Source organism: Callospermophilus lateralis, chromosome 9 (assembly GCF_048772815.1).
Source record: "Callospermophilus lateralis isolate mCalLat2 chromosome 9, mCalLat2.hap1, whole genome shotgun sequence".
Lineage (NCBI taxonomy): Eukaryota > Metazoa > Chordata > Mammalia > Rodentia > Sciuridae > Callospermophilus > Callospermophilus lateralis.
Genome location: NC_135313.1, coordinates 102,354,903 through 102,370,230, shown reverse-complemented (window position 1 = coordinate 102,370,230; position 15,328 = coordinate 102,354,903). Strand labels below are relative to the sequence as shown.

General features: G+C 49.2%; 1 protein-coding gene across 1 annotated transcript in view; it reads left to right on the top strand.

Annotated features, from left to right (window-relative positions):
• The window catches only part of Marco (macrophage receptor with collagenous structure), a 37,422-nt gene extending 22,622 nt beyond the window's left edge, over positions 1 to 14,800 (top strand). Inside the window, exons 10-18 of the mRNA XM_076866371.2 lie at positions 2,536 to 2,634; positions 2,743 to 2,778; positions 3,217 to 3,315; positions 3,408 to 3,470; positions 10,995 to 11,039; positions 12,354 to 12,461; positions 13,018 to 13,062; positions 13,317 to 13,493; positions 14,634 to 14,800. Coding sequence (XP_076722486.2) covers positions 2,536 to 2,634; positions 2,743 to 2,778; positions 3,217 to 3,315; positions 3,408 to 3,470; positions 10,995 to 11,039; positions 12,354 to 12,461; positions 13,018 to 13,062; positions 13,317 to 13,493; positions 14,634 to 14,764 — 803 coding nt within the window. The 3' untranslated portion in view covers positions 14,765 to 14,800. The remainder of the gene's footprint in view (positions 1 to 2,535; positions 2,635 to 2,742; positions 2,779 to 3,216; positions 3,316 to 3,407; positions 3,471 to 10,994; positions 11,040 to 12,353; positions 12,462 to 13,017; positions 13,063 to 13,316; positions 13,494 to 14,633) is intronic.
• The last annotated feature ends 528 nt before the right edge of the window (positions 14,801 to 15,328 follow it).

Here is a 15,328-nt window from a genome sequence, read left to right as displayed (position 1 = left end):
ACATGGTAGGCACTAAATAAATAATAATAAATTAGTAGTAGAAGCAGTTATCCAGTAACAGAAAGGGAAGGGCTTCCGTTCCAAGATCAGACAGACCTAGTTTCTGATATGGTCACTAGCTGTGTGATCTTGGGCAAATGACTTCACCTCTTTGAGCTTCAAGTTACCTAACAAAGGAGGATAATACTGACCTTTAATAAGGATTAATTAAAAAAAGAATATAATACATATAAGATAGGTAACACTGTACCTGGCAGATAGCAATGATTGACTTTATTTTAAAAAAAAATGCTTGACTTCAAAAAGAAAACCCTGTTAGCCATCTTCAAATGTTTGAAAAGCAGTGGAAGGGGAGAACATAGATTTGGCTCTCGGGGGTGACCAGCAGAAGAATGAGGACCAATGAGCCAAAGTTTCAGGAGAACCAATTATTGATGCAGAGGTAAGGGGCTGACTCTGATGAACTGGGCTCTCACAGGTCTAGCAGGCAGCCCCCCACTGGGGAGGGAGGAAGGGCTGCGCACTCCTTCCTGTGGGACCCACGTGGGCTTGGAGCGTTGCTGCACGCTTCTCTTTGCAGATGGGAAAGGGAACCTCAGAGAATCTAGGGTGGCTCCAGAACATCGCCGGAGGGGTGACAGCCAGGCCTTTGCCCGCTCGCCCTTGTCTGATCTACCTGGTTTCCCTGGGAACCCCCACCCAGACCCAGGCCTGAAATCGTGGCAGTGGGTTCTGAGAGGAAACAGCGACCTCAGTCCTCAGGAAGCTGCGCTCTGCCCGCTCCTGCTTACCCTGAACCCCTCTCTCCAGATCGCAAGCTTTTGCTTTCTCAGCGCCTGCGCAGTCCACCTAGTGAGACCAGCCCCTAGAGACACTGAGGTTTCACCTCCCCTCTTCACCCCAGTAGACCAGAACCGTCACTTGGGTGAACTTTGAAGTCATTGCAACACAGCTGCTGGTCCACACCATATTGGAGAATTACATACAGGCAGCAGAATACTCTAACCTGATGAACGTGGTCCAGATCAATAGGCACCAACAAATTCCCCACATGGAAATAATCCCAGTCCCCTCTAATAGATACCATTGGACCCTTCTCCATTCACCCTGAATGGTCAAGAACTGCCTTCTCTGCTGTTTGCACCTTAGGCTGCTATGAAAGATCTCAACTGAAACCAAGTTTCTTTTTAAATTAATTCATTCATTTTTAATTGACAAATATGTGCATGTTTATGGGGTACAGTGTGATATCTGGGTACAATTCAGGGTGTTTAGGTTACCCATCTTCTCAAATGTTTATCCTTTCTTTGGGATGAGAACATTAAAATTCCTCTTTTCTAGCTTTTCTGATTTACGCCACTCATCCCCATGCTGTGTGACAGTGCCCTGGATGCTTTCCTCCTCACTAGCTGTGTCTCTGTGTCCATGTGCCACGTCCCTTATGATGGACTTATCTCCCATCAGACATCCAGCATTCTTCTAAGTGTCCAACTATCTCAAAGAACCTAAATTCCAAGTCTTGCACTAATTTCACTCCAAACCCAGGCCCAGCAAGGCCGGCTCTTTCTCTTCTCTTGGTAGCAATGCTGTCCCTGATCTTAATTCACTGGAGGGAAGGTTGGAATCCTGCAGGAGACCTCTCCAGAGCCATCTTACCAAAATGATAAAACAGAGCTTTTTTTAAAACAAAATCTCCTCCCAAGTGTCTATTTGAGATCCTAAAAGATTGTTTTGGGGTGATATTGTCCTTAGACCTTCATCCCACTCTGTCCCAGGGGCGTGAAGCTGGACATCCCACTTGCTGACAAGGGAATGTCAGCAACTTAATAAACACTAGCCACCCAGTGGCCCTGTGTGGTGTGGCCAGGGAGGGCTGCGTGGCTCTCTTCCCAACCAAAAGGCACTTTGGGAAGCAGTCCCAGAGACCTGCTCCTGTGAGGAGCCAGCCTTGATTGATATGCACCAGGCACTTCCAGGAAAGGAGGAGGGAGCGATGGAGGACTCAGGAGAGGACAGGGTGGATGAGCCCCGAATGCTGATAGCAAGTGGAAAATTTGGAATCTTGAGTACCAGGAAAGCCTGTGTCTGGTGTGCTGGTGGGAATAGGAGCTGGGGCCATGTTCTTTCTCTCCATCAACAATGCCCCAGAGTTGTGATTCTCGGCATTTGGGATCTGCTTTCTAGAACATTCAGGTTGCAGTTTGAGAGGCTTTAAAAAAGATTTCCCCAAATGCAAAACTGCTGGTTAAGCCTGGGCTGTGTCCTCCCCTGGGGAACCAGGGCTCTGATTAAAGTCCCCAGAGCTGGCTGCAGGACCCTCTGCCCACCACTGGCCATGCCAGGTAACTTTTCAGCCCTTATATGAGTGTGTGTCTTGCCTCTGGGGAAAGGTGGTGTGCAGTCATGTTTTCTATCTCTGATCACCAAGTAGGAGGTCAAGGGGTTTTGAGTTTGGAATTTGTGTGGGATGGCAGTATCTGAATTGGACCTCCTGGCTGGCTTCATCATGCCTGACCTTGACTCTTTTCTTTTCAGGAAACAAAGGAGACATGGGCATGAAAGGAGATACAGGGCTCATGGGACCCCCTGGACCCCAGGGGAGTAAAGGTGACTCTGGGAACTCAGGCCCACAAGGTAAGAGGCGTGTGGTCAGGGCCACTGACCTGTAGGTGTGTATTTCCCCTTTTCCTCGGCAGGCTGAGCCAAAGGGAGACAATTCCTGAAAGTCCTTCTTTGTTTTAGGTCCACCTGGACCTCTTGGAGCCAAGGGTGATAAAGGTGAGGACTGTGGCGTGTGGACCGGCTGGAGCTGGGGCAGTCATTCTGGCTGCATTGGTGCCTGGGCCGAGTCACGTCGAGGGTCACACTGTGAACCCCGGGGACCTGGGGGTTCTCAACACCAAGCTCCTCCTGTGAGGAACAGAGGAGTCGGCGAAGGGCTGGCTTCCTTGCTCATCCTGTTTAGAGCTTCACCCCACTCTGCCACACAGGGCATGTGCTGGAACTCGGAGTTCCTAGCACATCCACAAGTCCCAGACTCCACGACAGTGAATGGAAAAAGGCCATTCGCTGGCCCCAGATGGTTAGAGCTGCAGAGGGAGCTCTCAGGGGTTAGGAGTTGCATGTCCCACTGCCGAGAACTCAGGCAAGAGGGGTGGGGGCAGCCAGACCCTCAGCCAACCACCCCCAGACTTGTGGTCACCACTTAACTTCCAGGAGAACTTGGACCGCAAGGTGTTCCAGGCCATGCCGGTGCAGCGGGACCATCGGGTCCCAAAGGTGAACCTGGCAGAACTGGCTCACCTGGAGTAACAGGTGAGGTCGTGCAGCCCACGGTGGGCATGGGGGGGGTGTCCAAGCCCACACCCAGCCCAGCCCTCATGCTCTCTGTGGGGTGTGTTGTCTAGGGCCACAGGGGAGTCCCGGGAGACCAGGAGACCAGGGTGTGAAAGGAAGCAAGGGAGACACAGGTAAGATGGGGTGGGGAGGTGGGGGGTTTCTGGGTGTCCGTGGGGACACTGCTGGAAGAGTCCTCCATGGAAAGAGACAGAGGGTCATCTGAGCCCTGACCCCTGGGGATCCCTGATTCAGGGGGTCAGAACCCCTTGTGCTCAAGGCCCCTGGGCTATTCTTCCTCTGCTCAGAGTTCCCGGAGGACCTTGAATGTCATGACCAGACCCCAGCCTCCCAAAGAGGGAGGGCGCCTTGCCCCGGCGGGCATCCCACACGGCTTCCACTCCTGCCTGCTGAACTTCAGCAAGGTTTTCACTGAATTCGGGCAGGAGGATCAAGACACCCTTATTGGCATGTTCTCCCGGGGGTGCTGGAGCGTGCTGGCCTTCCCTAACCTCATGCCAACTTTGGTCAAGGTCGTGTACTGTCATGGCAGGGTATTCATGCCAATTTAGTCTTGGCCATAGGCCCTGTACCAGTGTGGTCTACTTTGTAAACCACTGTACTAATGCTGTCCAGTCTTTAGGTTTAGGCTCCTGCATTGTGTCCACTTAGTCTAGAAAGTCCAGGCCACTGTGTTGGGTAGTGGCCATTCAAGATGTCCCCGGACACACAAGGTGGTGCAAAAAACAGACTTCAGGTGCGCTCTGGCATGGAGAACTGTTGCATGCCATTTGGAAAGCAAGGTGCAGGCACGGGGTGCTGTGGGGGTGCAGGGTGGACAGAAGGGGCTGTGTGTCTGCTGGATGTTCTGTGGATGGTCGGCTTTGACCCTTTCCTCCACTGGCGTAGAAGGTGTGCTGTGTGAGGCAAGCTGGATGACTCGCCCAGGCTGTGCTTCTGACCCACATCCGGCTGGCCCTTCACAGTCCTAGTTGATGGAGTAGGCGATTCACTCATTCACACCCCCCATTCATCACTGCTACATGGGAAGCCTTGGACTCTGGCCTTTGATCTTTAGAGTTTTCCTGAAGGTTATTGGGAGCCATGACAAGGACACCTTCTCTGTCTTTCTACTCCATCAGGCCTCGTAGTCATTATCTCCTTCATGGACTGTGTGTTGGTGTGGACAGGGCCCTGCCAGGTGGTATCCCATGTAGATGCCACCAGAAGGCCACTAACAAGTTGTCACCTTGAGAAAATCTCCCTCTGTCAGATGTCCCTCACTTCCTGGCTGTCCTTTCTGATCTTACAGTTCCACCTTCTCTGGTCCCCTCTCTTTGGGTCCATCTGACTTGGGGCCTGAAGCTCTCTTTCCCTAGGCTTTCTGTGTGGCTTCCTGAGAGAGACTGGTTTTCCTCCCTCCATTATAAGTAGTGGTCACTCTGCTCCTGATCCATGGCCAGACCCAGAGCTCTTGGCTAAGCCAGAATATTGTGCATACAACATGATTTTACTCACTGAGGCACTATGCTCACCCCGAGACCCCATGTCTGGGTCTTCCACTGTCTGAAGCAGGGAATCCCACCCCGAATGCTGCATCCTGGGACCGTGTGTGATAAGAGTGGTCCATGATATTGAGCATTTATTTCCATGACAACCCTGCCAACTAAGCACTCTATTTAGTGCTGTTTTATGGTAAATCGCTCAAAGCCAGGCAGCCAGTTAAGATGGGCACCCATGGTTGGAATCTAGGCTGTGCTGCTTGGAAGCTTGTGGTCTTATCCACGCTCCTCCATCCTGGGGTCTTCCTCTCCAACAGTTTCCATCAGGGGACTCTGACAGTGTCACCTTCCCCCTTCATCCTAGTTCAGAAAGGATCAGAACAAAAGCAGCAGTAGCTTTTCCCAATCTTAAGAGGAGACCTGAAGCTCTAGGGCCCTACATGGTTCTTAGTCACTCACGCCAACGTTAAGGTGAGATGCCACAGTCTGAGGATCAAGTCCTTGTGTGTCCGTTGAGCACCTTTATGGGTTCGTCACTAATCATCCCTAGTGATAAATATCAGCCAGCCAAACTCTAGGGGTCACCCCCTAATTCTGACTGTTCGGGTAAACACGATGAATTTGGTTTTCAATTTAGGACACATGGTAATGACCATATATATATAAAATCAGAAAGGTGGCCTTGATCAAGGGACAGATCATCTCTGTGGACCTCTCAGAGGAGAATTCCAGGAGTGGAATATCTGGTCTGTATATCACGTCTGAGTCCACAGCGACTGCATTTCTGGAGAGATTAGATGGGCTGATTTCTGAAGCAGGACAAGGAGGAGTGGAGGGGAGGGAGAGTCAGATCTTCCCAACATGAAAGACAATGTACACTTGTCAATGTCAGGATGCTGGTATTCCCCAAACTAAAGTTACCATGGTGATTGTCCCATTTTGATGCATCAAGCCAGGTTTTCAAACTGATGTATTTCCCATTTTGTAAATAAAATCATTAATCTCTCAAGAGAATATCTAGGCATTTTGGATGAAAACAGAGAAATTAGAGTGTGTTGGTTTGACCTAGGTGACAGCTAGATTTCGTTATTGTACATTAATTATGACTAAAAGAGCTCCACTCATTATGAACAGTGCCTCTGGGCCAGGCACACTGTGTGCAGAACTTGACTCCTACGATCTTAGTTCATCTAATCCGCACACTTGAGTGTTAGCCTTCCTACTTTGCAGCCAAGGAAGCACAGGCTCAAAGAGGGTAAGGCCTTTGCTCAAGGGCTCATGATTAGCATGCATTGACTCTGGGAGTTAATCCTGAAATCTGATTACAAAATTGTGCTTTTCTAGATTTTATTGTGTAGAATGGCACAATGTTATTCTAATTTGTTGAACAGAAGAGCCTTGAGCTCTTCCTGAACATTTCATTCCATGATAGGTAAATCCTGGCTCAGTCGCCAGATCTCTTTCCTACCTATTTTCTCATCTGCCTCTCAATGGATTTATGTCCAACACATAACAATTAGAATCTTCTAGGACCTTTCATTTTCATATTGAGGCAAAGCCAAAGTGCAAATAACTTGAGATCTACTTTCTCATCAGCATGTTAAGATGTTTTACCATAAAGATAAGCAATAAAGATAATCCATAATAACATTAAAGCCCTATATCCTGAACATATTTCTCAGTCTATTCCATTCCACACTCAGCCTGGGAAGGTGGAATGTTCCCACTTATTTGTACCTCTTGAGGGAGATAAGCCATCTCTGTCTGATTAAAGAAAAAAACAGGAAATTCCATTTTTTTCTGCTGGGAAGATAAACTCCATATTTTATTAAGTAAGACATTATTCCCAGCGGAATTTTCTCTAACGTTAATTTCCTTCACCTGACAGTAACAGGCTCCCATCCAAACCCCCAACTTAGTTTTCCAGATTTTTCTCTTTCAAAAGATTGCAAAAAAATAATAATAACTGAACTTTAGCTCTACATCCCTGAGCTACGTTGAAAAGTGTAGTTTGGAAACAAGGCAGGACTCAATTTTGACTTGAAATCATGACATGACTCTTTCTGCCATGTCCCCCTCTATGAAATGACTTTAGAAGAAGTCAAATCATTTAAGTTCCAAAACACCAACCCAACCAGAAATTTTTCATCTCAATGGATTTATGTCCAACACATAACAATGTGTTGGACATAATCTTCTAGGACCTTCCATTTTCATATTGAGGCAAAGCCAAAGTGCAAATAACTTGAAATCTATTTTCTCGTCGGCATGTTAAGATGTTTTACCATAAAGATAAGCAACAAAGATAATCCATGATAACAATTAAGCCCTATATCCTGAACATATTTCTCAGTTTATTCCATTCCTCATAACTGAATACTCAGGTAGTTCAAGAACTTATTAAATTTGACCAAGTCAGATTACTAAATGGTCACTTATAAAGTCCTCCTAATTTTTCTCTTTGTTTCTTAGAGACATCTGAGAAGTCTACACACATCCCAGTTGTAGGTCACCTGTCCAACATATCACTTCTTAACACAAGCTCAATTTTTCACGTATTAGATTAATCCTAACGTTGTCAGGCTGCACACAGACTGTAAGTCAAGATGGTATTTAAGGAAATTTCTTAATGTATTGGGCACTTCTACATTTAACTCAGAATCAGGAGGCCTGACCTTCCACTTGGGCTTGCCCCTGACTAGCTGGGTAACTGTGGGCCAGGACTTAATCTCACTGGGCATCGGTCTCTTCTTTGGTGGCATAGGATTAGTATAGAGTGTACCAGTCCCCACCAGCTGGACAGCACTCTGAGTGTGGAATAGCTATTTCCCCTCAGAGCAGAGATAAGTGACTTCCATCAGAGCATCTGTGGAACACTAAGCAAAGGGAACACGCATGCTCTAACCATTCTCTAGAGGTGGGGGGATCATTTCCCTAAAAATACTTTGCAAATAAACCTTTGGGCCTCTCAGCTTTATCAGTTTGTGATTTCCAGTTTGCTGGGGTTTATACCCGTTCTGTGGTTGAAAAGGAAGAGCTGGTATCTGGATTTCAGAGCATGCAGTTCTAGATCTACCTTTCAGCTCAGCCATTCCTTGCACCTACGTGTCATAGCCAATCTAGTCAGGACACTGTGTTGGTGGATAGTGAAGTGATTACTGTCCCATGTTCATTTAGTCAGTCTACCAACATCTACTTAGCCAGCAAGGCCCAGAGAGAAATCACACAAAACAAAATCCTGATTTCTTCCCCTTGAAGGAAGAGCTTTGAAGACTAAATTGACACTCATTAAACACATCTCAGAAGGCATGTAATCAAGGACCAAACTCTTGTCTTGTGAACTGTGGTACCCAGGAGAGCCCAGGATCCGGTGGGGATGGCATATCCTACAGGGACAGGAAGGCTGCTCTGAAGAGGTAGGCTGTGAACTGGTCCCTAAAGAATGAATGAGGTGGAGGGACTGGGGTTGTAGCTCAGTGGTAGAGCACTAGCCTAGCATATGTGAGGTACTGGCCTTGAAGCTCAGTACCACATAAAAATAAATATATTGTGTCCATCAAAAACTTAAAAAGAAAGAAAGAAAGAATGAGTAAGACTTGCTTAGGGCAGTGCTACTCAAAGTGTGGTCCTTGGACCAGCAGCATCAGCATGCCCTGGGAGCTTAAGAAATGCAGATTCTCAGATCCTCAGCTCAGTGCCACTGACTCAGCCACTCTGGGTGGTGTATTAGGTTGTTTTTCAACAAGTCCCATCCAGGTTGCACACTCTAGGTTACTTCACCTCTCTTGGGGGAAAGGGATGGCCCAAAGGAATCTGGAGGTATCTCAGGGACCAAAGGACAGCCTGAGTGAAACTTCAGCAAGGGGTGAAGCTGGTGTGCTGGTGGAGCAAAGGCAAGCTCAGGGCACAATGGGAGGCCATGCAGCGGGACTTCACCATGAAGTCCTGTTGGATAAATCACTTGGCATCTCTGAATGTCAGTTTCCTCCTCTGTAAGGAAAGGAAATAACACTACCATGTGGGGTAGGTGAAAGATGGAAGGGGGTGGCATGGGTAAAGCCCCTGGCACCGTGCCTGGTACAATGCAGTCAGCAGCTAATGCTGAGCCCCCATGGAGGTCAGGGACCGGGAAGGAAGATTGTGGGGAACAGAGTAGGGGGGTCATCAGATGGGCCTAATGAACAGGGACTCCTCTGTGGCTCCCAGCTTCAAGAGGTCGTTTGTTGTACCGTGTTTTAAAGGACAGCTGGAGAGGTGTTCATCTTTGAGCGCAGACAATAGGGGAGGTTACAGTACTCCAGGGTCCCCGAGCCTTGCTTCTAGTGACAGTCTCTTTGAGGTAGAGATTGCTGCAATATGGTGCCCTCCAGGATGGGGACAGAGCATGCCAGAGCCGAGATGTGGACCATTTTCCTATTTAATGACCCCCTGGTCTCGAACTATGCTATTCAGGTGTAAGTAAGCCAAATAGAGATATTGGCCACCTCTCTGGGTGGCCTCAGCTCAGTACTTTGAGGTCAACAGCAAAGATTTCCCTGTGCCTATTCAGAGCCTCCACCCCAGTGCCAGACGCAGAGACACTTGGCTCCTGGAGGGAAGACAGGCATGTACAGGGTCTGTGGGGTCCTCATGACACCATTTCTTTAGCACTGGCCTGACCGTCCTCTCCGCCCTTAGCAAAATGACTCCACTTAGGGCTTCACAACGGCTTCACAGGGCAATGGGGAGAATGAGAGAGGAAACAGACCCCGAGCAGGGCCATCCGGTTCAAGGTCACAGAGCCAGGAGAGGGCAGAGATGGACTCCACCAGGCTGCATGACGACTGGGTCAGGACAGCTAGGGCCTGTCTGCCAGTGACTGACCTCAAAGGCACCCAGAACCTCGCTCTGCCTCAGTTCTGTTCCCATCCCTAGCCTGAGGGGTGGAGTGGCTGCCCTCTGGGAACCTGCCAGGGCTTTCTGCTGCTCCTGGCTCTAAATGCCCCTCCTCAGGCAGCACCAGGCCTCTTGGGCATCGTCTGAGATGCTGCTGGGAACCAAGATTTCTCTGGCTCATCCCAAGAAGCAGTTCTCAAGAGGCCTACAGGCTGACCAGCACACACCACAGTGCTCAGGAAATTCAGGTAGTAAGTTGGCCATAGGAACAGGGCAGGGAGGAAGGTCCCCCAGAAACTGCAAAGAGGGTGACTGAGCTCCCTGGGGGCTCTGGTGCTCATCAGAAGGGTGCCCTGCGGTGGGAAGCCGGTCCAGGGCACGGCATGAGCACAGATGCTTGTGAATAGCTGTTGGCATCCCCTTGTTACTCTCCTGGGACTGCTGCTTGGTAATGAACTTGCATTTCCTCAAGTTGGTGCAACTGTCTTGGGGAATCCTAGTGCTTCGAAATAAGTCAATGTTTGCACTGAAAATGGAGAGTCCACGATGTTGCTAAGTGAGTCAATTGTGATCCACAAAGTGGTCCCGGCAGGATGCCGGAGACAGTGGGTCTTTTGCAAAGTTAACTGAATAAAGGGATGAATGGGAAAGAAGGAGGTAGAAAAGTAAAGAAAGAAGGGAGGAAGGAAGGAAGGAGGGAGGGACCTCTCAGATTAACCACGAACAGAACCATCACCAACCATGTGTTTATTATTTTTCCTTTTTCTGAACATAAGACCCTTTAGCCATGTGAATCTTTACCCATACTGGAGTCCACCATGAATAAGCCAATAAGTACTTAGGGAGCATCTCTATAGGTGAGGACACCCCCAACCACTGGGTGGTCACTAAGTTCCCTCCACAGCCTTCTGGAAGTGAAGATAACTTTATTTCCAAATCTTCTCTCAATTCTCTTCAATAAATATCTCTCCATAAAATGTAGCAGGAAGGAGATTGGAGGAGACACCAAGTGAGGGTGCTGGTGGACAGGGAGGGCCGGCCGGTGAGTCTGGGGTCTGCTAACCCAGCACCCTGCTATTTATACACCAAACACCCCCAACTCCATTTATCTGCAGCCTGTCTTCTTTTATGTTCTGCTGAAGAGGTTTTCAACGATCGGGGAGAACCAATGTATCTTTCCATCTGCATTAATCAGACAAAAGGTAGAGAGTGCCTGAGATTAAAAGTGTCTAATATCGAAGTTTTATTATCTTCTCCCCCTCTTCTTTGTTTTGATCTTAGGAATTCAAGGACAGAAAGGGACAAAAGGAGAATCAGGAATCCCAGGTAAAGGGCTGGCTTCGTTTTAATTTCTCAGAATCATGACTGGTGAGCCCTGCGTGCTTGCAAGTTGAGTCTTGCTGACTTTGAATGCAGAGCTGTGACCTTCCCCCAAAGTTGAGGCTGAGACTCTAGGGTTCTGCCATCCAAGCCCTGATTCTTCTCCTGAAAAACCTGGAGAGGGCAGCGACTCAGAATCCGGTGTAGGGTGTGGGGCAGGGGCTGAGGGTGGCAAAGGGTGGCTCGAGAGCTGCTGTTGCAGGTGCTGGCTCCAGCCTGTGTAGCCCCCATGGAGCTGGGCAACCTCCATCTCCTACTCATGGTTGGGGGCTTCCACATCCCCTGCTTTGGTCTTTTTTCTCAGCTCCTGAAACCTCACTGTCCTCCCCCTGCTGCATCTTCTAGGCTTTCAGTATCGACCTTACATACTGAGCCCTTGCTTATAGTTGGTTACTGAGCTCAGCACTTACCACGCAGTATTTCTAGTCTTCTCAGCAGCCTGGTCTTAGTGAGTGCTGTTTAGTCCATTTTATTACTATAATGAAATACCTGAGTCAGGCCAGTTTTATAAAGAAAAGAGGTTTGTTGAGTTCACAGATCTGGAGGTTCAAGGGCATTTTGCTGGCCCTGGTGAAGGCCTCATGACGAATGGTATCATAAGGGTGAGAGTGCACATGGGATGGAGAGATCATATCTCCAGACAGGAAAAAAGAGTCTGGGGTCCCATAATCTTTTCTGAAGGCAGTATCCCCAGTTGGCCTATGGACCCCTCACTAGGCCCCAGCTACCAAAGGTCCCATGTCTTCTTAACCCTGAGGACCCAGTTCCCACACATGAATCCTTGGGGAATGCACTCAAACCATATCCAATCCATAACGAATGCTGAAGCAAAATCTCTCAGACAAATTTCCAGAGCAACTTTTCTTCTTCACAAGCAATATATTGTATGACTATGTTAATTTACTGAAGGAGACACTGTGGCCTAGGAATGTTCTAGCAAATTCTCCCAAAATGACTAGAATGTCTATAAAATTATGTCATCTGCTGAGAATGGACTGCAGAATGTCGGGAACTTGGCCAGCCATTCCCACCTGCGTATTCTCAATAGCATTCATTTAGGATTAGGGAACCTAGAACAGCCCCCAGCCGGACTAAGCTACTGGCTAAATGTTCAAGGAGCCCATTTACGGGGAACCTGGTGGTTAAGGGGAACCTGGTGGTTAAGAGTAACTCGTGGATGAAACACCAAGATCCTTGGGTCCACCTTGGAGAAGCAGAGCAGGACATCCACGGGTGATCTCTCTCCTCTCGGCCCTTCAGGCATAAAGGGAGAACTGGGAAGAACTGGGCCCATAGGTCTTGCAGGACCACCTGGACGGCCTGGACCACCTGGACCACCTGGCCTGACAGGGAGCCCAGGACAAAAAGGTGAGGCTTGTCTTGTGAGTCATGGGTTCCTAGGAGACTGGCCTTGCTTTCAGGGCATAGGGGTTTCCAGAACCCAAGCAGGGGAAGCTTCTTCAGTCCATTGGCAGGATTATGTGCTGGGGTTGCCCTGGGCACTGAGCACAGGGCAGCGACCCAGCACAGCCCACCTGCCAAGAGGCAGAGCCGTGGACACGCACTCCAGCCACGCCCAGCCATGCCCTCGGCCTCCCCAGCATCCATGACCAACTGGATGGTTCTGTGCAGGAGTAACCCCTGTCCCACCCCGTGCCTCGTATCTGTCGAACATCCCTCCACAACCCAACTGCCATCCTTCCTATCATAGCTCAGGCCCATTCCTCCCTGCTCAACCATTGGTATGAGGGCACATCCCAGTCCCCACGAGGCCAGGCCACAGGTGAAGCTGGAGGAGGAACTGGCCCCCACCTCCCCACATCCTCTCGTCCCTGGATCCTCCAATCCACTCCTGGCAAAGGAGAGCAAGGGCATCCTGGCTCTGTGGTTCCTTCAAGTTGTGTGGGTTTTCTCCTCGCAACAGGATCTTCTGGGCCGCAAGGAGAAAAGGGAGAAAAAGGTCAAAAAGGTAATCGATATTTCCATTTTCTTTATGCTTTGGAGTCAGTTCCATATTGGAAAATTGTGTGTGTGCGTACGTGCGTGCGTGCATGCGTGCGTGCGTGCGTGCGTGCGTGCGTGCGTGTGTGTGTGTGTATGTGTCTGGGAGTATCCCAGACTCCTGACAGCAGCCGGCCGGGGGATTGCTCCAGAAACGGACAGGGAGAGCCTGTGTTTACCCAGGCCCTGGGGGTTTCTCTCCCCACATGTTTTCTCACCCAGGCACATCCTTCATAAGTGCCAGAATCGTCGGCAGCAGCAATCGTGGTAGGGCTGAAGTTAACTATAGCGGTGTCTGGGGGACAATTTGTGATGACGACTGGGACAACTCTGACGCCACCGTCTTTTGCCGCATGCTGGGTTTCTCCAGGGGAACGGCCATCGGCAGTTTTGGGGGCGGTAAGTGAATCATCCAGCAGGGTCCTCTTCCTGGAGGTGCCCCAGTGGTGTGTTGACAACCGTTGATTTCAGGTGACTCAGTGTGGCTTGGGTTAGGAGTATTGTCTCAAGCTGCAGAAGCTCAGTGCTCTGGACTTATCTCCTTCGACTTGGCACCCCCCCGCCCAGGGGAAAGATACCCTCTCTTTCTCAGCAGTGACAGTGAAGGCTTTCCAAGGTTTAGATCAGCCTGGTTGGGTCAGTGTCCATCTGGTCCTGGAATCAGAATGCCACATGGGTATATTTAGGAGTTGACTCTCCAAAGAAAGGAGAAAATGGAGGCTAGGTGAAGACATTCTCTGTGTCTGTCCAGAACCCAGATTCCCAGCGATCTTGGCTGTGAGCATCTTTAAGGAATACCCGAGAAGGCTGGGTAGCTCCGTGCTTGCCTAGCTATTTACTAATCAATTTACGGAAGATGTCTTGAGGTGCTAGACATCAGCTCAGCTTATGTCTTATATATATATATATATATATATATATATATATATAGTCAGAGGTGAAATCATCAGCAAAGAAAGTCCCCTGGCTGAGCCCCTTTCTTTGCTCCTAGGAGCTGACTAATGACTAAGCATAGACAGTAGGCTGGTCACCTGCCCCAAATGCCCTCTGCCTTTATCCTACCCCAAAGTGTACACTTGCTTTTTAATCTGGATCCAGGTGGGCTATAAAATGCCTTTAAAATACACATTTCCCTCATATAGATTAACCTATATAAAGTTCCATTGGTGTGTAAATGACTGTAATCAAGTAATGTAACTGTTTTCAATCTTATCAGAAGTGAGAGGGTTTGACAGAGCTGTGGAAGCTTCAGACCCATGTCATGGCATGGTTTAAAAGGCTCTGGGAAAGGTGGAGAGAGTAGCAGGCTATGGGACCCTCGGGGGAGATTTCAAGTGGGCCATGGATGAAGGATTACAGCTCTGAACGAGGGTTCTATCGAAGCATAGAGAACAGAATGGAATCAGAGTCAGTACAAAAGACCAGGCTAGCTCTGAACACATTGGGCCTCATGTGGAGGACGTGGCCATCTACCCCAGATGACGCTCTGCTTTGACCATAATCCCTCTCTCCTCTCCACCTTGCTTCCTCTGTCTCAAGGAACTGGGACAATCTGGCTGGATAATGTCGCCTGCACAGGCTCAGAATTTACCCTGTGGAACTGCAATAAGAATGACTGGGGCTCTCACAACTGCGGTCACAGCGAGGATGCGGGCGTGGACTGCAGCTGATGGAAGCCCTGAGCTCACAGCTCTGTCCCCAAGATGTCTTTGGGCTCACACATATGTGGAAAGGAGAAAAGCACTTGGATGGTTCCCAGAGATTGGCTGGGGAGGGATCACCAATAAAGCTCCAGGGGTGACCTGGCAATGCCGTGGGCTGTGGGTGAACACCAGAGGTAGTACCGTCCATCCCTCACTGATGTGCCTGCCCAACACGCACACAGGCCCGTGCACACGGGGATGGCCTCAACTTTTATACTAGGGGGAGGGTAGGCTTGGAGAGTGCCTGGCAAAAGGTCACCTGTTGTCACAATTGGTCCTGACCACCCCTTCAGCCATGGGCATCTCTGAGAGCTCCCTCCCTCCCGCTTGCCCTGTCTTTGGCCCGGCAGCAAATGAAGAGGCTGGTCGGCAGGTGGCACCAGGTGGCACAATCAACACGAACTGTGGTTTTCAGCCAGGAGATCAGCTCTCATTAGGATGGGAGCTCCATCTAGGCCGTGACTTTGGTCTGTTTAATCAACCCCAGTAGGGACTTGGGAAATATTTATTGAATAAATGACTAAATTAAAC